This window comes from Accipiter gentilis, chromosome 2, assembly GCF_929443795.1.
Source record: "Accipiter gentilis chromosome 2, bAccGen1.1, whole genome shotgun sequence".
Lineage (NCBI taxonomy): Eukaryota > Metazoa > Chordata > Aves > Accipitriformes > Accipitridae > Astur > Astur gentilis.
In genome coordinates, this window is record NC_064881.1 from 22,419,784 (window position 1) to 22,438,784 (window position 19,001).

Sequence of the window (19,001 nt, forward strand, 5' to 3'; positions counted from 1 at the left end):
CATGCAGACACTTGAGCTATTCCACCAGAAACTGCTGAATTTGTTGCATCTGTCTAGTAGCTTTGGACGTCTTAAAGATTTGAGGAAAGTGTCTTGGGAGCTGGACAGTTGTTTTTTAAATACTAAGGAAGATTTTAAGGATAGGTAAACTGTGGATCATTTGTATATCTTGAATACTTGGTAGCTAGGCTACACGTTGTACTGAAACGTTGAAAAATCCTAGCAAATGGGTCTGGAAGAAACCTTATGAAAATGCTGGTGCATCCTTCTGTCCACAGAGGATAATGTATAGGCTAAGTTTTAAATGCTGTCATGATACTGTTATCTAGACATTTTCTTTCTGCTGTTCTGACTGCATGCTTTCTCTTTGAAATGCTTTTGTTATCTACAAACTGCTGTTGTAGATGCTGTAAACATATCAATCAAATTGTCAGAATGCAGAACATCACAAAATGCAAACTTTAGTTACCTTGGGAATGGGAGCAGTGTAATAGGAAGGATTATTCTATTAAGCTAAATCTCTTGCAGTGAGATAAGACAAGTCTTCTAAGACAACCTCATGCATTGCATTTTCAGATGAAAATGGGTATTGTAATGATATGAGTATTGCCTGGAAACAATGTATAGAATCATAGAATCGTTTAGGTTGGAAAAAACCTTTAAGATCGAGTCCAACTGTCAGCCATGCCCACTAAACTATGTCCATGGTTTATGTTATGCACCATAATTGTGTTAGATCTTGGTTCAGCAGTAAGTGGTGGAAATACCCTGTATTCTAAGGATGGAAAATTAAAATATTTAAGATGGAATCCTCCAGGAGGAAGAAAGTGATACCTGTTTTCTTAGTAAATAGGCTCCACAATGTTAAAAGCAGTCTTTTTGGTGACTAGTAACTACAAAGATGCCATACAAAGAATTAGTATAAAATGTTGTCATGCACCTGACCAGGTTATTGTTCCATTGTAAGATGTCTGAGGTTTCCCCCTGCCCCATAAAATGTCTTTTCAGTGAGCCAAACCCCTCATTCAAATCAATGGCCCTGTGTGAAGTCCTTGAGTTGAGTCAGCCCACCCGGTACCTCTTGGTAGAGCAGTTGGAGGGGTCTACCACACTAGAAGCTATCTTTCTGCTTGTACAAGCTTAACTGGTTTCTCCAACTTAACTCTCGGTTCTCTAAGGCAATTGCTGCTTCCTCCTGTCCTGCTTTCAGCTAGGATAGAGTTAATTGTCTTCCTCGTAGCTGGTACAGTGCTGTGTTTTTGAGTTAGGTATGAGAATATTGTTGATAACACACTGATGTTTTCAGTTGTTGCTAAGTAATATTTGGACTAAAAGTCAAGGATTTTTCAGCTTCTCATCCCCAGCCAGCAAGAAGGATGGAGGGGCACAAGGAAGGGGACACAGCCAGGGCAGCTGACCCAAACTGGCCAATGGGGTATTCCATACCATGTGATGACATGCCCAGTATATAAACTGAGGGGGAATGGGGGTGAGGGGATCGCCACTCAGGAACTAACTGGGCATTGGTTGGGGAGTGGTGAGCAATTGCATTGTGCATTGCTTGTATATTCCAATCCTTTTATTATTACTATTGTCATTTTATTAGTATTATCATTATTAGTTTCTTCTTTTCTGTTCAATTAAACCGTTCTTATCTCAACCCACAAGTTTTAGTTCTCTCAATTCTCTCCCCCATCCCACTGGGGGTGTGTGTGTGTGAAGTGAGTGAGCGGCTGTGTGGCGCTTAGTTGCTGGCTGGGGTTAAACCACGACACTCCCCATCTCCATCTGCTTTTTTTCTTCCTGGTCTTGTCCTCCAGACAGAGTACCCTTTTGGATGCTGTCTCCCTACCTGAAATCTGATTCTTCACACCCATATTGTGGTTTTGCAGTTCCACCATATTCTCCCAACCCAGCACATGCATAGATAAATCTTGGTAGTGCTAGCTAGTACTTTCCTGCTAGCCATTACCTTTATTGACATTTTAAAACAATGAAGAACAAGACTCACATTAGTTCTTATCCTACCATAAAAAAGCTATGTATTTTATCAGATTGGACAGATATTAATATGGAAGAGATGGTCTAAGTTTCTTGGCTTGTAACTAGCTAAAGATCGTGAATCTTCATGTTAGTTTCATGGTTCACTGTTAGGAATTATAGCAACTATAATAAATGACTTAGGGATATTTAGCCATTCAAATCTATAGTTCAGCTGAGTATTTTAGCCCTTATAAATGAATGGACGTTGCCTTGCACCATGGAGCTATTTCTTAAAAAACACAGCTGGTTCCCATTTAACTGGAAAAGTACACAACAATGTACTGCATACTGTCTGTGTGCCACCTTTTGGGTTGTTTGGTTTTTTTTTATGAGAACGAAGTCTTTTTTTGCTTTGACCTTGAAAGCATTAATACTAGTGAAGTAATATGTAGCAAGATGTGTATCTCGGGGGGGGGGGGGGGGGGGGGGGGGGAGGGTGGAACATCTTGAAGGGAATAGGTCTTATGTGGATAAGCATTTTATATATGCTGAATTTAAAAATTCAATGGACCAGAATCCTTTTAGGACATCTAGAGTAGGACTAATGTCACCTAACTTCATGCATGTATAACAAAGATCTCTGCTCACCTTCTAGACTTGTTTTTCTATTCAGTAGGAAGAGATAAGCACATTGAAGGTACTAGTTGCATTCATTCTAAAACAATTGCTTAATATGGATCAGATGAATCGCCTCATATAGGTACCTACCTACATATGTGTATAGAAGCATCTTCTGCCCAAAATTGGAAATCTGTTTAATAGAAAACCCTTTATCTGAGTGGCTTCCACATTATCGTCTTTGTACTGCTGATTGTTTAGAAGGCTTATACTGGTCTGCAGGTAATTCACAGAACTATTTTGCTATTAGGCCTTCGGTTAAAAGTTGGCGAAACCTATAATTTTTTTCAGTTGAAAGTTGTCTATAAGGATTACAGTGGCTCACAGCAGTTTGGCCCAAAAAGTTTGCAGACTACTGATCATGACTGTTCAGTGTTCTGTTTTTTTCCCCATAAAGCCATATACATGCTGTTGTATGTAGCAATACATACAACAGAGGAGACATAGCTGTTAGAAAAATAGTCACTTTATAAAAAGTTCTCTAAAGAATAGACGTCAAGAGACTCAGCTATGTTTTCTAATGAGAATTATGTTTAAAGCGCTGGCTGTGCAGGGTGGCCCTTGTTGACAAGAGTGTCTGAGAGAACAAAATTGCTTATAGCATGAATCCTGAATTAAGGGCAAGGTTAGGAAGATACAGCGATGCTTCATGAGCAAAGCCCACAAAAGTTCCCCCCTTCTCTCTACTAAACATCCTGATGCTAAGCAGACACCTACTCTACACTTCTGCAGAAAGTCTTTTCTTTTTTGTGCAAAGCATTTCCAAGCTGCCAGTCTGTTGTGAATCCTCAATAGAGTGAGCTTTTCCAGTAATCCAGCCGTTGAGGAAGAGCTCCTCTTTCCTGTTGAGTGGTGTATTTTGTGCCTTCATATTCTTCTCTGGACTTGCCTCTCGTGTTATCCCTCTGTTCTGAAAGGAGTGCTGCTGGATTGCCATATAGAGGCTCAGTGGACAGGCTTTCCCCGAAGGCTCAAAGTATTCCTTTTGAACAAAACATTGTGTTTGTTCAGTATTGTGTTTGATTTGTACAGATTTGGAGCACCACACCATTCTAAGCAAATAAACTGCAGTGCTGCATAGCTGGCCGCGTCCTCCCTGAACCCTGTAACATCAACCTTCCCAGAACTCACATAGATGTGGGAATGCTCAGCAGAGCTGCCAGATGTGTGTCACATGATAAGCTTGATAGCTCCCATCTTGCTTGAGGCCCTTATCCATCTTTACGCTTATGAGGTGTTACAGCAATGGATGTAGTTGTTCATAGAGAGTATCAGAGCATCTTGAAAAGTGATGCTTTAACTCCCCCCTTCCCTTCAGAAGCCAAGAGGTGCATTCACCAACTGCAAGTAAAAAAGTCACACAGCAATAGATGCCTCTTTTCTCAAACACGTTTTGTTTGCCATTTGGTATTCTCTTTAGGATGAGCAGCGACTAGTGGTGGTAGATAGTAGCTCACCCTCTTCCGTTCCCTAACATAAGAGTCCCCATGTGAATACTTAAACGTTGTGATTTGTTTCCTGCATAGGGTGTCAATTTCAAAATATCAAAACATTTATTGTGATTTATAATTACTTCCAATAACCTCAGTAGTTGTCTGTGGGAATGACAAAGAACCAAGGTCCCTGTAGTATTAATTCATGGATTATGTTTGCTTTTTTTTATTTGCTGCTTTTATTTCACTGCCCATTTTTATGGAATAGTGGAAGATAAAACTGAATTTGTGAACTGAAATTAAGTGGTAGATGAGAGACCAAATCCTTATGGTCATGGGCATAACGAAATTTGCCTGAGCAAGGACATAGTAAGAATTTAACTATTTGGCTTTTAGTTCTGTAGATCTCTTTAGGTAAAATATAACTTAGATAACGCAGAAGGAGAACCTATTAACTGTCTTAGTGAATGAGGTCTTTGTATAGGTTATGAGCTGAAGGATATCCAACACCATAGTGCTATTTTTATGCAGATTTAAAACAGCTTCTTAATTTTTTTCGGGTTTTAAAAAAAATATCTCAGGCAGTCATTTTCTTTGTTCTGTTTCATTGTTTCACCAGTTGATTCTGTTTCATTGTTTAACCAGTTGAATTGCCCACTAATTTCCATAAAGATCTTATTAGTACTAGGAGTACTACGTGTACTATGTTCATAGTGAAAACATGTTAACTGTCAAAAAGGTAAGTGACCTGTTCTACATTACTATTTTATAGAGGTAGTCACTATGGAAGCATCACACAGACAAGACTACATAAGGGATTTCCAAAGTGCAGGTTGAAATACTGTCCAGCTCGCTAGCTGGCATGGACAGTTATATTTCCTTTAATTGGCTTTGAAGAGTTAATGCTATTTTCTTGCTCATCTGTGTCTGTGCAAAAGCAATACTGTTGTACAGCACAACAGATATAATCTCTTGTGGAAGAAGTATACTTTTGTTAAATTGTTCCTTTGTTTCTGCTTTCAGTATAGCATTCCATGCATGAAGTGGGAATCTAGGTACAGGTTGCTGAAGAATAGAGCTATCTCCTCACTGGAAAGAGCCCTATCTCTAAGCTAAGGCTAGATTTGGAGCGAAAATTTATTTTAAAAGCATAATTATACACCATCTTTAAAACAGACATGCTATTAAATGACAAGTTCTCTTTTTTTTTTTTTTGTTCCCTTATGAAAGCTGAATATAGATAATTATATTTAAATAATGTGCTGATCGTGATACAACATTTAGCAGCCAAAGCCTGGGAGAGTTTTATTTGAAAATCCCTTATTCAATGCCATCATTAAGCATATATGGGGAAAGAGGGGGAGTAAATGTTGAAGGATCGTACCTCTTAAGTCTTACACTGCAGGTTTGCCAAGAAAATGGCAGCTCTCCTGTGCTAGCCAACAACGTATGCCAAATCCCACAGACAAGCCATGTGTCAAGTGCCCGTTCTTATCCTGTCTTCCCTTTATAATAATAATAAATACCAATTAGTGAAGGTACTTTAAATGTCTTTGGGCTTCTTTTAGGTAGCTAGTCCTTCAAACAGGCTAAGTTCAACAAACTAACACTTCTAGTCCATAAACTCTATAGACACTGATTTTTAATTCATGCTGGTATGCCACATAATTTATACACGTTCACTTCCAAGCTCTTGAGAACAATGGCACTGTGTAACACTTGTCCTAAATGATTATGGAATCATAATCACTAAATGATTATGGAATGCAGCCAAATTGGTATTTCATTTGTGAAGCCACCACTAACTTTTTAGGGTTTTTTTTAAGAGTTTTTTCAATAAAACCAAAGTACATAGAAGAAGGAAAACAGTTGTAGAAATTTGACAGTTACCTTCAGAAACTTGGGGGATAAGATTTGTTATATATAGCATGGAAATGGAAAATTTAACACAGAAATTAGATTATGGAGATCAAGGAGTATTCCAGGAACTTTCTGAAAACAGAAATACTGATTCTTTCTGTACCTATTAAATTACACTGTTCTTGTCATCCTTCTTTTCTCCTCCTGCATTCTCTGGATACTAATTCTACTCCTTATGATGCTTACCTGTAAAACTTCTTCATTTGCGCAGAATATAGAAGTAGGCTTTTTGCAGGTGTAGCAGTATATATTATCCAGAATATTCATTAATAATACGGAGATGTTTTGTGACGCTGGCTAAAATCCAAAATAGCAACTATGCCTATCTACCTTCTTCATCCCCCATAATTTTTTAAGTGCTTTCAACTAATTTTCAGTACATCTTTCTTTGGGAGGAAGGAGTTGGGAGGTGAAAGAGACAGAAATCTAAGATACCCACGTTTCTAGAGGTTTTAGGAAACTAAGAAGCTGAGGAAAGGAAAGATGCCATATGAAAATCCCCAGGGCTATATTGCAAACTCTAACCCATTACCAGGCAAAGTGACTCTACATGGGGGGAAAGACAAAGCACAGCTGGGAGGAGACTTCAGATGGGATAGTATCTTAGCAGTTACCAAGGGATCCAATCCTGTGATAGCTGGTTTCATTAGTCCTTACGCTCACAGAACTGCTTGCTTTAGTTTGCTGGTTCAGTTGGCAGAAGCAGTGAGGTTTGCAGCCACCTTCTTTCGGTTTAATACCATGTAGCAGAGTACTGGTTTTGCAACTATAAAAAAAAAGAAGTTAGTAGAACTAGAGGGATTGCAACCACAATCTTTAACACAGGAATATCTGTTAATACAATTGGTTAGGAAATTCCAATTATATTTCACAGAATTATTAGCAAATTCCACTCTTTCCAGAAAGACTGAAGGAAAAAAAGGGGTTTTTGAGTGAATGGTAATTCCTTAATGACTGGTTCAGTGAATAAGTACAGACTGCTGGGCACTGAGCCATTCATTGGAAGGGGAGCTCTTGGGTGATGTCAGTGGAGTTCCATATTTATGCAGTAATGTCTCAAGATAATGCCAATACAAAACAGAATGGTGTTTGATATTTAGGAGAAGATGCAGACAGGAAAACTTAGAAGTGTTAATAAATGTGTGTTTGGTAACATTCTTTTTTGATCAGAATGTTGTTAGTAATGCCATATTGAGCCTATAGAAAATGAACATTTATTTAAAATAAAGTTCTCCACAAGCACATTTTCCTATGGCTTTATAGCTTGTTTCATAGCTAAAATTAAATAAGCTTGAGATTTCCCCTGGTGCTCTCCATGTTTTATGGAATGTTTCAAGAACAGTATTATCTTACAGAAGAGTATTCTGTGGAGTGCAGTTTCTATAGTCAAGGAATTGCTCATGGAGTACAACATTGCTCATTTTGCCAGCCTTACAGCCCCATAGCTTGTTCCACCTCAGTCATAGTCTTCTCTGCTTATTCCGTTCCTGAGGCACTGATACACAGCTTCCAAAGTAACAAAAGATTATTCTTCTCTGTGGTGTTTTTTCTATGGTAAAACAAAGTTAGTGTCTTCGCAGGAGTGATAGCTATGATGACTTAGGACTGGTGCTACACTAATGACAAAATCCAAGCCTGTGCATTGATTACTTTCGGGTTTTGCACTTCCTTTTCTATAGGCCAGTTGCAATAACAGGCATGAACAAATAAAACTCAAATCTTTTATTTTCTGATCTTGCTGGATGATACTCTTCAGTGAACAGGTCAGATAAGTCTGAAAACTTGTGCTGTATCACAACTGTCCTCACTGTTCCCCTTCACCTTTGCAAGTTACATGCTTCATTACTACATGGTTGATATATTTGTCATTGTGATATCTGCACCTTGGGCAAAGAACAAATGGTAGACTTCTCATTTGCTTCAATATTCTTGCAGTGTTTCAAGAAGTGGGCACTTCACAGGAAGAAATGCACATGCTTTCATGCTCATGAAACCATTTGTTAATTGAGAGGCACTACAGTATTTTATGTGTCAGGCAGGCTTTCAGTCAATGCTGACCTCTTTCCATTCCGTAGGTGTTTGCTGTTAGGTTTTGTGGTTGTTTTTATGGTTTGGGGGTGGGAGGGTGTTGTGTTGTATTTTGGTTTGGTTTGGGTTTTTTTGTTTTCTTAAAAGCAATTTCCTGTTTCACAGTGGTTGTTCATAGGAGTAAAATTATCCTGTCAGCCATTCAGCATTTGGCATGGGACACCAAAGCTTGTAGCAATGAACTTCTTTTTAAGTCAGTCAGTCTTGCAATGATACTTGATATAGTTATATTTAGACTAAATAAAATATGGCGTAGAACCCTTTTCTTGGCTTCTCAGACACATCATATGTACACCCTCATACAGCTAACTGAAGCTGGGGAGGTGAGGACTAGAATGAAAATGAAGAATGGACAGGACTTGTGAAGTTATTCAGAGTTGAGGATCGGGAAGGATTGTCTTTAATGTTGTCTTTAATGTATCTGTGTTTAAAATAAAAAGTGTTTACAAAAAATGAGGGTTTTTTCTTTTTATTTAAAGAGAGAAAGCTGAATCTTTTGCTGCTGTTAGTGTTTTTGATGACTTTAGGGGCTTCTTCAGTGTCCAGCAACTGCAGTAGGAACTGATTAAAAAGATTTGTAAGCTCTATGCAAATGTGAAGTTTCAAGTTTCAGCTACTTTAGTAAAAATAGCTAAAGCTTCTCACTGTATGCAACTGTGCAATGTTGCTCTTATGGCCATGTCCTCTCTCTGCAGTATGCTAAACCACAGAAATAATGCTCAGAAATGAAGGAAGCATACAACTGTGGGGGGTGCTGGTTTTGTTTAGTGGTTCCCCAAGGCTGCTTTTCTTTGGAGTACCGCTCTAGCAGAAAGCTTTCCCGATTTCCCCTACTACATCCAAACATAAAGCATGAGGGAAGCTACATTTGAAGTGTGGTAGCCTAGCTTTTTGTAGGAGACCTTAGATGAGTACAAATGGAACTACAGTAAAAGCAGTGTGATCAGCAAGAGAAAGTGCTTCCCCCTCCCCCTGTCTCTGGTTACAATTCTGTAACTTCAGAAAAAGAAAAAAAAAAAATCCTAACGCGTTCGATCTATAGCAGATACAGCAGATACTCCAGCAGGGATGCAAATCTTTCTTTTACTGAGGTTGAAATAGGAGTCTCCTTGTATCTTTGGCAGATCTTACATTAATGCACATCATCACATTATTCCATAATAACAGGAGAAATAATTATTTTCTAATGAAAATAAGTTCTGAGTTTATATCTAGCTTACAGGGCACTGTTTCTAACCTCTGCATTATCATTTAGCTATTCTGCTTGCTCTGTTAGCATGTCTCCACTTGTTTCAGTGACTTGATGGTAATGTATTCGCTTTGGTGCAACTACCACACCAAAATAAATTAGTTGAGTCTGAAGACATCTATATACAATGCCAAAACTAATCATACTAACAGAAAGGAAAATACAGAAAACACAGCTGTGCCTGTGTATGAGCGCAGTGTTCTGCATGCAAAAGCAGTATTGATTTGTACTTTCTTATTCCTTACACTCTGCTTTTTATGCAGAAAAGAACTTTGTTCCACCCCCTACCTACCTCCTACTTCCCAGCTAATATTAAAAGCAGAGACATCTCTATAAAGAAATTATGTTGCTGAGGTCATTGCTTTCATAAAGTACTCACTAGCACTTTATGAAGTATGAAAAATGAAGTTGTTTAAAATACTGCTGAATACAGATTGCATAAAATCCACACACACTTTTTGCTTTCTACTCTGTTTCTTCCCTAATTTCTCCCAATTTTGAGACTGAGGCATCTTCTTTTGCTCCTCTGCTGCTTAGCCAATCTACTCCACAGTGAGACCCCTCTAGTTCTTGTATTCCTGTTCCATAACATCATCTGTTTTTCTGGTAGTCTAAGTGTTGGGTTTTTTTCTCCCATCCAGGTACTGCTATGTGGATATTTGTTAGCAATGACTGATGTGGAATCTACATATGCAGACTTTATTGCTTCAGGAAGAACAGGTAGAAGAAATGCATTACATGACATACTTGTGTCCTCTCCGGGTGGGAACTCTAGTGAATTAGCCTTAAAGTTATCAGAGCTTGATATAAACAAAGCAGGTGAGTACATTTTGGTCTTTTATTATATTTATTTAAAACTAAAATGAAAAGAGTAGTACACAAAACATGGTTTATATACACACATTATTCCCTTATCCTGCAGCAACAAAAATATTTTTTTCTGATCAGCGGGGGTTGTCTGCAATAAGAAGCCCAGATTTCATAAATGGGAAGGGTGGTTATTTGCAAGGACAACATATTATTGGGGAAAAAAAAAAATAAATTCTGCAGTGAATGCCTAGTGACAGGGTCCATATCAGGATAAATTTTATAGAAAATTGAGTATAAGGAAGAAAATAAGGAAGTCTTTATTAAGACCCACCTCTTCATAATATCCTTTAATGGAAGTTCTCTGTTTTGAAGCCTGTACGAGAAGCCATGTCTACTTGAAAGGTTATTGTGGAGATTAATTTTGTTTTCATCTGCCAGAGGACAGAGCAATAGCAATGCATTGTTGTTTGTTTTACTTGGCTCTTTGTTTCTGGGTAAATAAACTGTTTATTTCCCCTTTCTGCTGATACTTTGTCCTTCTTTTAAGGCGATTAGCACTAATGCAATCCTAAATCTTACTTCACCTCTAATATTACCAAAATTTTTAGCTGGTTGTGCAGCTTCAGTTGGGAGGAAGGAGGGACAGTGTATGCTGAAGGACCTTACATTAAATAAAAATAGTAATATGGCTGTATAATTATTTTCATGTTATGGGGGGCGGGGGGGCGGGCAGTTAATGAATGGATCTTACAGATATTTGACAGCCCCTTTCATATCTTAGGAAAGAGGTCTTGTGCTTATTTTAATAATAGCAGAAGAAAACAAACGTGGCAAAGAACAAACTGTTGATAAGCAGCTGCCCTGATTGTGCACATATTTTTCTTGGAGCCAATGGCAAGAGTTCTGAGAGGCAGTCTCATCACTGGACAATCAGACGTGGGCGGTGTGACATTTGGAGGGTTGTAGTGCTGTCTGGAAGGGGGGATTCTTTTTTTGGCCTTCAGACAAATCTACATCCTAAGTCATTCCTTCTGCAGTTGCCGATTTGGGGCCTATAGCTTCTAGATGCATGCAATTCTAGCTGGGCAGGACCATTTTGGTTTTTTCTATTTAAAAAGAAAAGTTTTATTAGTATGTGTGTAGGTGTGTCTATTTATTTTAATATGGGGATACGTGTAAAATGTTGGAAAAATATAAAGTAGGTGGCATTTGAAATGCATAATGCCAACCTTCATTCTTGCTCCAATTTTCTTCAGTCTCAAATTTACACTTACCAAAATTGTTTTTGATCTTGTCCATTTAGAAAATCTAAACAATCCCTATTTTTTAAGTTAAGTTGTTGGAGTGATTGTAAGCCAGAACTGTGTTCTTTTGTGAGCTACAAGAAGAATGTGACTTTGTGCGTGTAATATATGTTGGTGTGCATTTTGTACAGGCAGTTAGCTCTGTAGTGAAGAAAGTGGTTTAAATAACTGTTAGCCTAATTTTAAATGCATAATTCAGGAGTCTATTTAGTTTTTCTTGGACACTTCTTTTGCAGCTTGGGTTAACTTAATCATTGCAGAAAAGCATACAGAGTTGCTCATAAAATTACCTTAGGTGGGTAGTAGATACACAAAAATGCCTGCATACTTCTTCAGGAGGTTACACAGTTTGAATTAGATACCATGAAAATATACTTAAATTTTGCATTATTAGTACACCTAGGTGCCGCATAGAAATCTCCAAATCACAAATATTGGAAAATGCATTGTATTATCATTCATACGAGTATTAGTGTATTATCCTGTCATGTATTTCCAAACCAAATAAAGGCTAAAAAATACTTTGCATTCCAAATCCTAGTTCAGAATATACTAGTCCTTGCGGGATGCAGATATGCATCACACCTGACAGACTTAAGAGGAGAACACATTTGGGGGTTATATCTTATTTCTTTCAAGGTGCATCTGAAACAACTTATGCTAAGTACTACCTAATTATACGAATATAGACATCAAGTTTCAATTCTGTTTTTTCTTTTATTCTTATTACAGCTATATGCATTTTCTTGCAAAAGTTCAAGTACATTTGCTTTCAACTGCATGGAGTAATGGCAGAGTAGGATAATGCAGATTAAAAAAAAAAAAGAGGTTATTATAAAACATATGTAAATTAAGCTATCCAAGCATATTTAGTACATTCACTTTGAAAAGCCTGCAGATACATTTTCTGTAAAGAACAGGAACAGCTTTGAACAGCACTAAGCAGTAAGGCCTTGTTCAAAGACCACATATTTTCTGTCATGCACTGTTTGGTACCTGAAGAGAGTGCTGGTTCATGTCCTCTTTGATGAGCCAAAACAGATAATCAAGAGTTTACTGCATAATTATATATAATACATGTAATTACTGTAGAATACTCCCCCTTCAAAACAACTGTTCCAGTATTCTTAGTCCATAATAAGCTAACAACCTGCTAATATCTATGGAATGGATATATTTACCAAACTTCAAAATATAGGTTCCATGTACTCTGTGGCAACCCATTTTATCTAAATTTAGTAAAAGCAACACAGCATACATCTAACAAGTAGAAAACTACAACAGAAATCGTAAGACAGAAAGCAAAAGAAAGATTTTAGTAGAGAAATTGGCAGGTAGCTCATCTGCTCAACTCTGTCTCAAGGTAACCAATGCAATTCTAAGAAATTTTATATTCAGATCATCTCACAGGTGATTGTAGCTAAATAAAGTAGTAGGGGAAAAGTACAATGAAGAATGAGGACCAGTCTCTGCAAGTCTAATCTCTAAAATAAGCTGCTGGTTTTCTAGCTGTCTGCAGATATGCCACAGAACGTAGATTCAGTGCAGAAGTGGAAAGGAGACCTCCTTGTAAAAGTTGTAACGGTCCAACCTTCTACAAAAAAATGGGGACAGTAGAGGCATTGAAGTCATACAGAACTGGAGTGAAGGAGTGATTGTAGAAATTTGTGATTAAAAGTGATTTTAGTTCATGGTAGAAATGTTTTACATGTAAGCATTGGGAACACTGATAGACACTGAAGAGTCAGTAATGTTACAGGAAGAAAAATGAGTTAAAAGCTACACATTAGCAGAACTAGTAACTGTTGCTAATTTACCAACTAACACAACTGTATTATGGTTTATGGTATATTACTTGGTTTGGGGCTTTTTAGTATTGCCTCTTGATTTCAAAATACTGTGTAAGAATTGCAACTCTTACTTTTAAGAGCTTATAGCCATCAGGTTTTGAAGGAAGGATAGTTCAAGAGTGTGCTTGGGCAATTTGGGGATTCTCAGAACTTAGAAGCAAAATTATTTCCATAAATGTATTTTAAGGCCTTTGGTAGGAGAGCTCTGCCAGCAGAAAGACAGTCTGTAGTACTGTGACAATGTATTATAGATTAAATGGATTTCAACTAGTGAGTTTTTTCAGTGAGTTGAGAAAATCTTTTAAGAAGTGGTATTAGAACCTTAGTGCTCTTTCTCTGAATCTTTGTGCACTATGTTTAACATTTAGGTAGTGAAATATTTGGGCTTTTTGTCCAGGATGATTCTGCTTTTAAACATCAAAACCTTGCAAGGGGTTTTTTTCCTCTCTTCAGTTTTGTCCTTTAAAAAAAAAAAAAAAAGAAATATATTCTTTCACAAAAGCTTGACGTGCCCAGATAGTATGAGCGATATTAAAGACTTCCTAGTAATCAGAATAAATGGAGTACGGAGCAGGGAAAAAAGGATAAAAAAATCAGATTCCACTCATCTGGACTTCTGTGGTATCAGAACAAATGTAGGAGGCTTCGTGGAAAGTGTTTGGACAACTTGGGCAAAAGGGATTTCTGTCCAATAGGAAATAATTGCATGTAGATCCATCCTGATGGAATCCTTTGTAATGTGGGGGATAAAACTGAGAAATAAAAAGTTTTCTGAGCAAGTGCCTTGCAAAACAAATCTTTATTTATTACTCAACCCCTAATGAACAGGACAAACCTCGCTGTTTAATAGGTTAAATCAGCCTTCCATACAACTTTTCATCAGGTTGAATTTGATAATTACCAATAACCTCTGAGGCATTTTGCCGCCTAAATACTCAGTGCATGCACAAAACGCAGCTATCGTGTGAGTTTTTTGCAATGTCCTTTGCAACGCAAAGAACTTTTTTTTCCATTAGCAATGTGCTGTTTCTTCTATATAGAAAAGAGAAGGTGTTTATGATGCTTATTTCTATAAACAGAAATAAAGCTGCAGAAGCACAGTATGACTTGAAATGGGGAAACAATAAATATCTGTATTGAGAACCCTCTCATTATTCTAAGGATCTATAGATTAGAGTTAAGAGGCCCTACTGTCTCTACTTAGGCCTCTTTACAACTTAGTGCATGGAATTTTCTGAACTACTGTATCAAGCCAGTTCAATACAAATTACTCAGAATCCTTGCAAGATACAAGAGAGAACTTATGTCTTAACATTATTCCTTACCTAACATTATTTCTTATTATGTACCTATAGCTAACTAGTCCACTGTTCAGGGACTTGCATCTTTCTTGCACTTAGCTTCAAGCTGTCTGAACCTGTTAGGTCTTTAGTCGTTAGGTGAAATACAATGCTTTGCATATAGGTACTAATAGAGCACTTGTCAATGCACTTCTTGGCCTTCTTTAGACAAGCTTTATGAGTTGTCTGTTCCCTGTGCCACTGTAAGATCTTTTCTGTTCCTCAGATCGTTCTGTGGTTTTCAGTGAGACAGCTAGACTGAATGCCATGGGGCATGGTACTGAAAATGGACACACAGAACAAACACAGCTTTAATACAATATTCCTTTTATTGAAGTTGCATCTCTCTATATTAAACTCTGTTCAGACTTGGTGTAATTAGTTTTGGTTTTTTCTCTTACATTGTCGTAGTATTACAGAGAATAAATAGTGGTGATTGCAGCTAGGAATTTGTTTTTGAAGATGTAACGTATAGCTATCTCAGTAAAAGGTTTTATATTTAATGCAAGATTTCAGTTTCAATTTCTTTTTACTTTGTTTTTGAGGCTAGTGGATGAACAGTTGGGGTTCTGGGAGGAAGACCTCTTTGGTTTAGGGTGGATCACTTGTCCTTTTCTTGTATGTTATAGAAGGAGAAGGAGATGCACAACGAAATCCAAGTGAGCAAACCGGTGAGGCCCAAGGGGAGGCAGCAAAGCAAGAAAGCTGACATCCGACTTTGACCGACTGGAGCAGCTGCTGGATGTTTTCAGACTACAAGAGCATGCTGGAACAAATTTGTTTCCATGAGCAAGCTGGTGGAAAAGAAAGTGCATGTGTCTTCACTGCTGGAACCCACTCAACACAATGCTAAAAATGGGGGTACAAGCTGTGGCAGAAGACAGAATTTTCTCTACCTCTGTCATTAGCAATGGTTGAACATGTATTGATTTCTTGGGATAGCGTCATCAGATGGATCCCTTCATAATGACTACTTGATGGGAACACTTTTAGAAAGTAGAACAGGTAAATCTTGTAGCAAATGGCCTTTGAAACGTCAGAGGATCGAATTGTATATCTTAAGCAAAGGCTTGTGTGATCCTCAGAGGTTAAAATTCTCTGGCCAAAGTGTTCACCCATTAAAAGAACTGTAAAGAAAGCACTGTTTTTAGAACTTTGCGTCTGTTTTACAGCTCTGTTATTTACAATGGTTTTTGTATTGTACGACTTAGATGCTCCACACTGCCCCTTCTCAACTGCTTATGAAGAATATTTCTGTTACTGTGAATTTTTCTACCACGCGTTTTGAAAGGGCTGGTTTTTTGCATAATGTGGTGATGTGCACATGATAGATTTAAAACGTCAACGGCTAAATTGATTATGCCTAAACCTAAATGACTCAGCAACACTCTAATTTGTTACTAGATGAGCCTTCAAAACGATTTGTTAATGTGAATACTTCAGCGTGTTTTGTGTCCTTGGTACAGTTTTACCACTTGCCTGTAGTTAGTTGCATATCAGAGACTCAAATTAAATCTTCTATGTTATTTTTCCCCATTTTTCTAATTTTACTCAAATTTCTTAATCTTTCTCCGAGATATTTTTTTAAAATGTTAGTCCAAGTATTTTATTGTTATGGTAGTTTTAAAAATACATTTATAACCTTATATGGGTTAAAATTCAAACAAATTCCGTGGTGCTAGAGATTTTCCTGGTTCACATTGTTAACAATGGGCCTTGTTTACACATGGGAAAATAACTGGCATAGGTTATTGCCAATTATGTATTCTGGAATGAGTTTTAGATTGCAGGATAGTCCAACTAGTGGATCATGGGCTGGATCCAGCCAGGGGGACTATTTTTTCTATTCCTTGCCTCTGCCTCAGTTGATCAGGCTGTTGAGTTTGCACAGACAGTAGCCTGTTACTGATGCACTAGGTACAGCCAAGTGCTAGAAGCTGCTACAGCAGTCTTTTAGCTAGGAGGTGGAAAGGGAAGTGAGCGACTTGGCATCTAGCACCCAAAAGACTGGATTTTTCCCATTTCAGCTATTCCAAAATGACAGTCCGAACTGGACCTTCACTGAAATACCAGGATAGCTTGTCCATCCAGGGAATTACTTAAAATATCTACAAATTAATAAACTATTCTGCAGTAGCTATGATGATTGATTTCCTTCCCCACATCCTGCCCCAATAGACAAGGCCATACATGAGGCTGAATACTGCGAAATGGGGCAGCCACACCTGTGTGACTAAGGTGAGTAAAGAGAGTGACTGACTAGTAAACCATGGCAATCACATAAGCACCAATCACAGAGTCAGAAGATTTGTTTTCTTTTATTAACAGGAGGTGATGTCACTTTCTTTATATATAGTATATATATTATATATATTTTTGTGTTGTTGTTGGTTTCAAATGTTATGCACTTTTTAATGTTTGTAAACTTTTACTAATAAATAGTGTGATTGCTTCCTGAATATATTAATCATCAGTTAACAAAACATCCTTGTGGCCACAGCTGTTTGTTTCTACCATATGTATCATAGTATTTGTCACCTGAAATTCTTTTGTGAGATGTGTGGAGAAAAAAAACCCCACTTCTGAACAGTATTATGAGCTCATTTATTAGTGTTAATAAAAAACAAGCCAGCAGTATGCTTGTGGCTCATTAGTGTAATATTAACTCTCACCTTTTATTGTTTGGAAGCTGAATGCCTCGCTGTCTTACTAGCTGTCAAATGCCCTATCTTCTTGATAACAGAAGTACTCAATTTGCTTTGAAAATACTGTTACCCTTAAACTAATTATTTATTCATTTGTTTCACTTGGTGTTCCTTTCAAAGTTAATACATTATTATTGAACTTTCAAAAATTATTCCCCCCCCCCCCCCTCCCCCTTGCTCTTGCATCAAGTCTTCAAGCTGAACTGGTTGCCTCTTTGTCATTGACCACTGTCAATCCAGCACAAACAACAGACGGAATTAAGATTCTAGGGCTTTTTACAGTGTTACTTTATTGATGATCCATGAAACATCATCAATAAAATGTAACAGGAAAAGGCAATAGTGGAATAAGTAATTACAGTACATTAAAGTGTTGGTTTTCCTTCAGTGCTTTTCTTTATTTCAGTACACTTTCCTTCTTAAATTCTTCTGTGTTGTGAAATAAAATTTCTTTCAGCCTTTCCTCTCTATTGTGTACCTGTTTCTTCTATTTCTCCTCGTTTTCTTTTGGTTTTAAAACAATTACGGAGGCCTTTGCTGGGTTTTGAAACACATCTCTCTGTGATGGAAAATAACGCTATTAATTTCAGTAGAGTAAAAGGCTGTTTATGTTCCTCATCCCCCAAAAGTGTATGAGTGCTTGCTTTATCACTTGAACTCTGCGGGCTGTCTTTATTTGGGGTATTTCTGTAGCATCTATAAGCAGGCCTTGCTTTACCTAAATGTGTGGTTAGTCTGTGCGAAATCACAGCACTGTATCTTCAGTACTATTATTCCCAAGCAATTACAAAAGAGCTAGTTCAAGTATAGTCACACCTTTACTTCTGTGTAATTGCATCATATAACAGGGACACAGATGGCAGAATTGGACTTTGTGTTTATTTTTCCCTTTGCTAGTTAACTTTTTCAGTAAGCCTGCCACTCTGGCTTCTGTTCCACTATCATCTTTATATTTTATTGTTCTCATGATAGGTAAAATATTGAAGTTTGTTTAATTCAGGATTATCTTAGAAAGACCTCTCCAAAAGCTACATAAACTCAAAGTTAGGTCTGGATTATGAGCTTAATAGAATACAACTTAAAGGTTTGGCTTTGGTGGGGTTTTTCTGGTGGTGGTGGTGTTTTTTTGTTTGTTTTACCATCTCTTTAGTTGGTACATTTTCAGTGCTTCCTTCACCCTGCCAGGCCTGTCACTTCAAAAAATTGTCTCTGTACTCATGTTCTTGTTGCCCATAATAAAGTCGATGACTATGTTCAGAGGCATTGCATTTGCAGGGTTTAGATTCTCCATCCACTTGAAACACAAAGAATATAAAACTAGAATTGGACAGAGATACTGGCATTTCTTTCTTCTGCCTATTTCCATTAATGTTGCCCATGTGCTTCAGAAAGCCGCTATTAAAAGACAGCAGCAAGTATGCACTACCATTATTTCATCAAACTATCATTTTAAGCCAAAAGTTCACCGTGACCTTCCATACAACAATTATTAAATAAATATGAAAAAAAGTCAGTATACCTACTACCCATCCCTGCCATTTCCCTTGCCATTTTTTTCCACAGTTTTAAAGTGGGAAAAAGTGTATCCTGGTATAAGTGACAGGTCCTGAGGAGTTAGATTTCCTGCAAATGGATAATGAA

General features: G+C 37.5%; 1 protein-coding gene across 3 annotated transcripts in view; it reads left to right on the top strand.

Annotated features, from left to right (window-relative positions):
- PKIA (cAMP-dependent protein kinase inhibitor alpha) overlaps positions 1-17,290 on the top strand; it is a 45,531-nt gene extending 28,241 nt beyond the window's left edge. For all 3 annotated transcript variants that reach the window (XM_049823689.1, XM_049823688.1, XM_049823683.1), the window contains 2 exons: positions 9,993-10,170; positions 15,285-17,290. In XM_049823689.1, coding sequence (XP_049679646.1) covers positions 10,020-10,170; positions 15,285-15,364 — 231 coding nt within the window. In that variant the 5' untranslated portion in view covers positions 9,993-10,019 and the 3' untranslated portion in view covers positions 15,365-17,290. The remainder of the gene's footprint in view (positions 1-9,992; positions 10,171-15,284) is intronic.
- Positions 17,291-19,001: the final 1,711 nt, after the last annotated feature.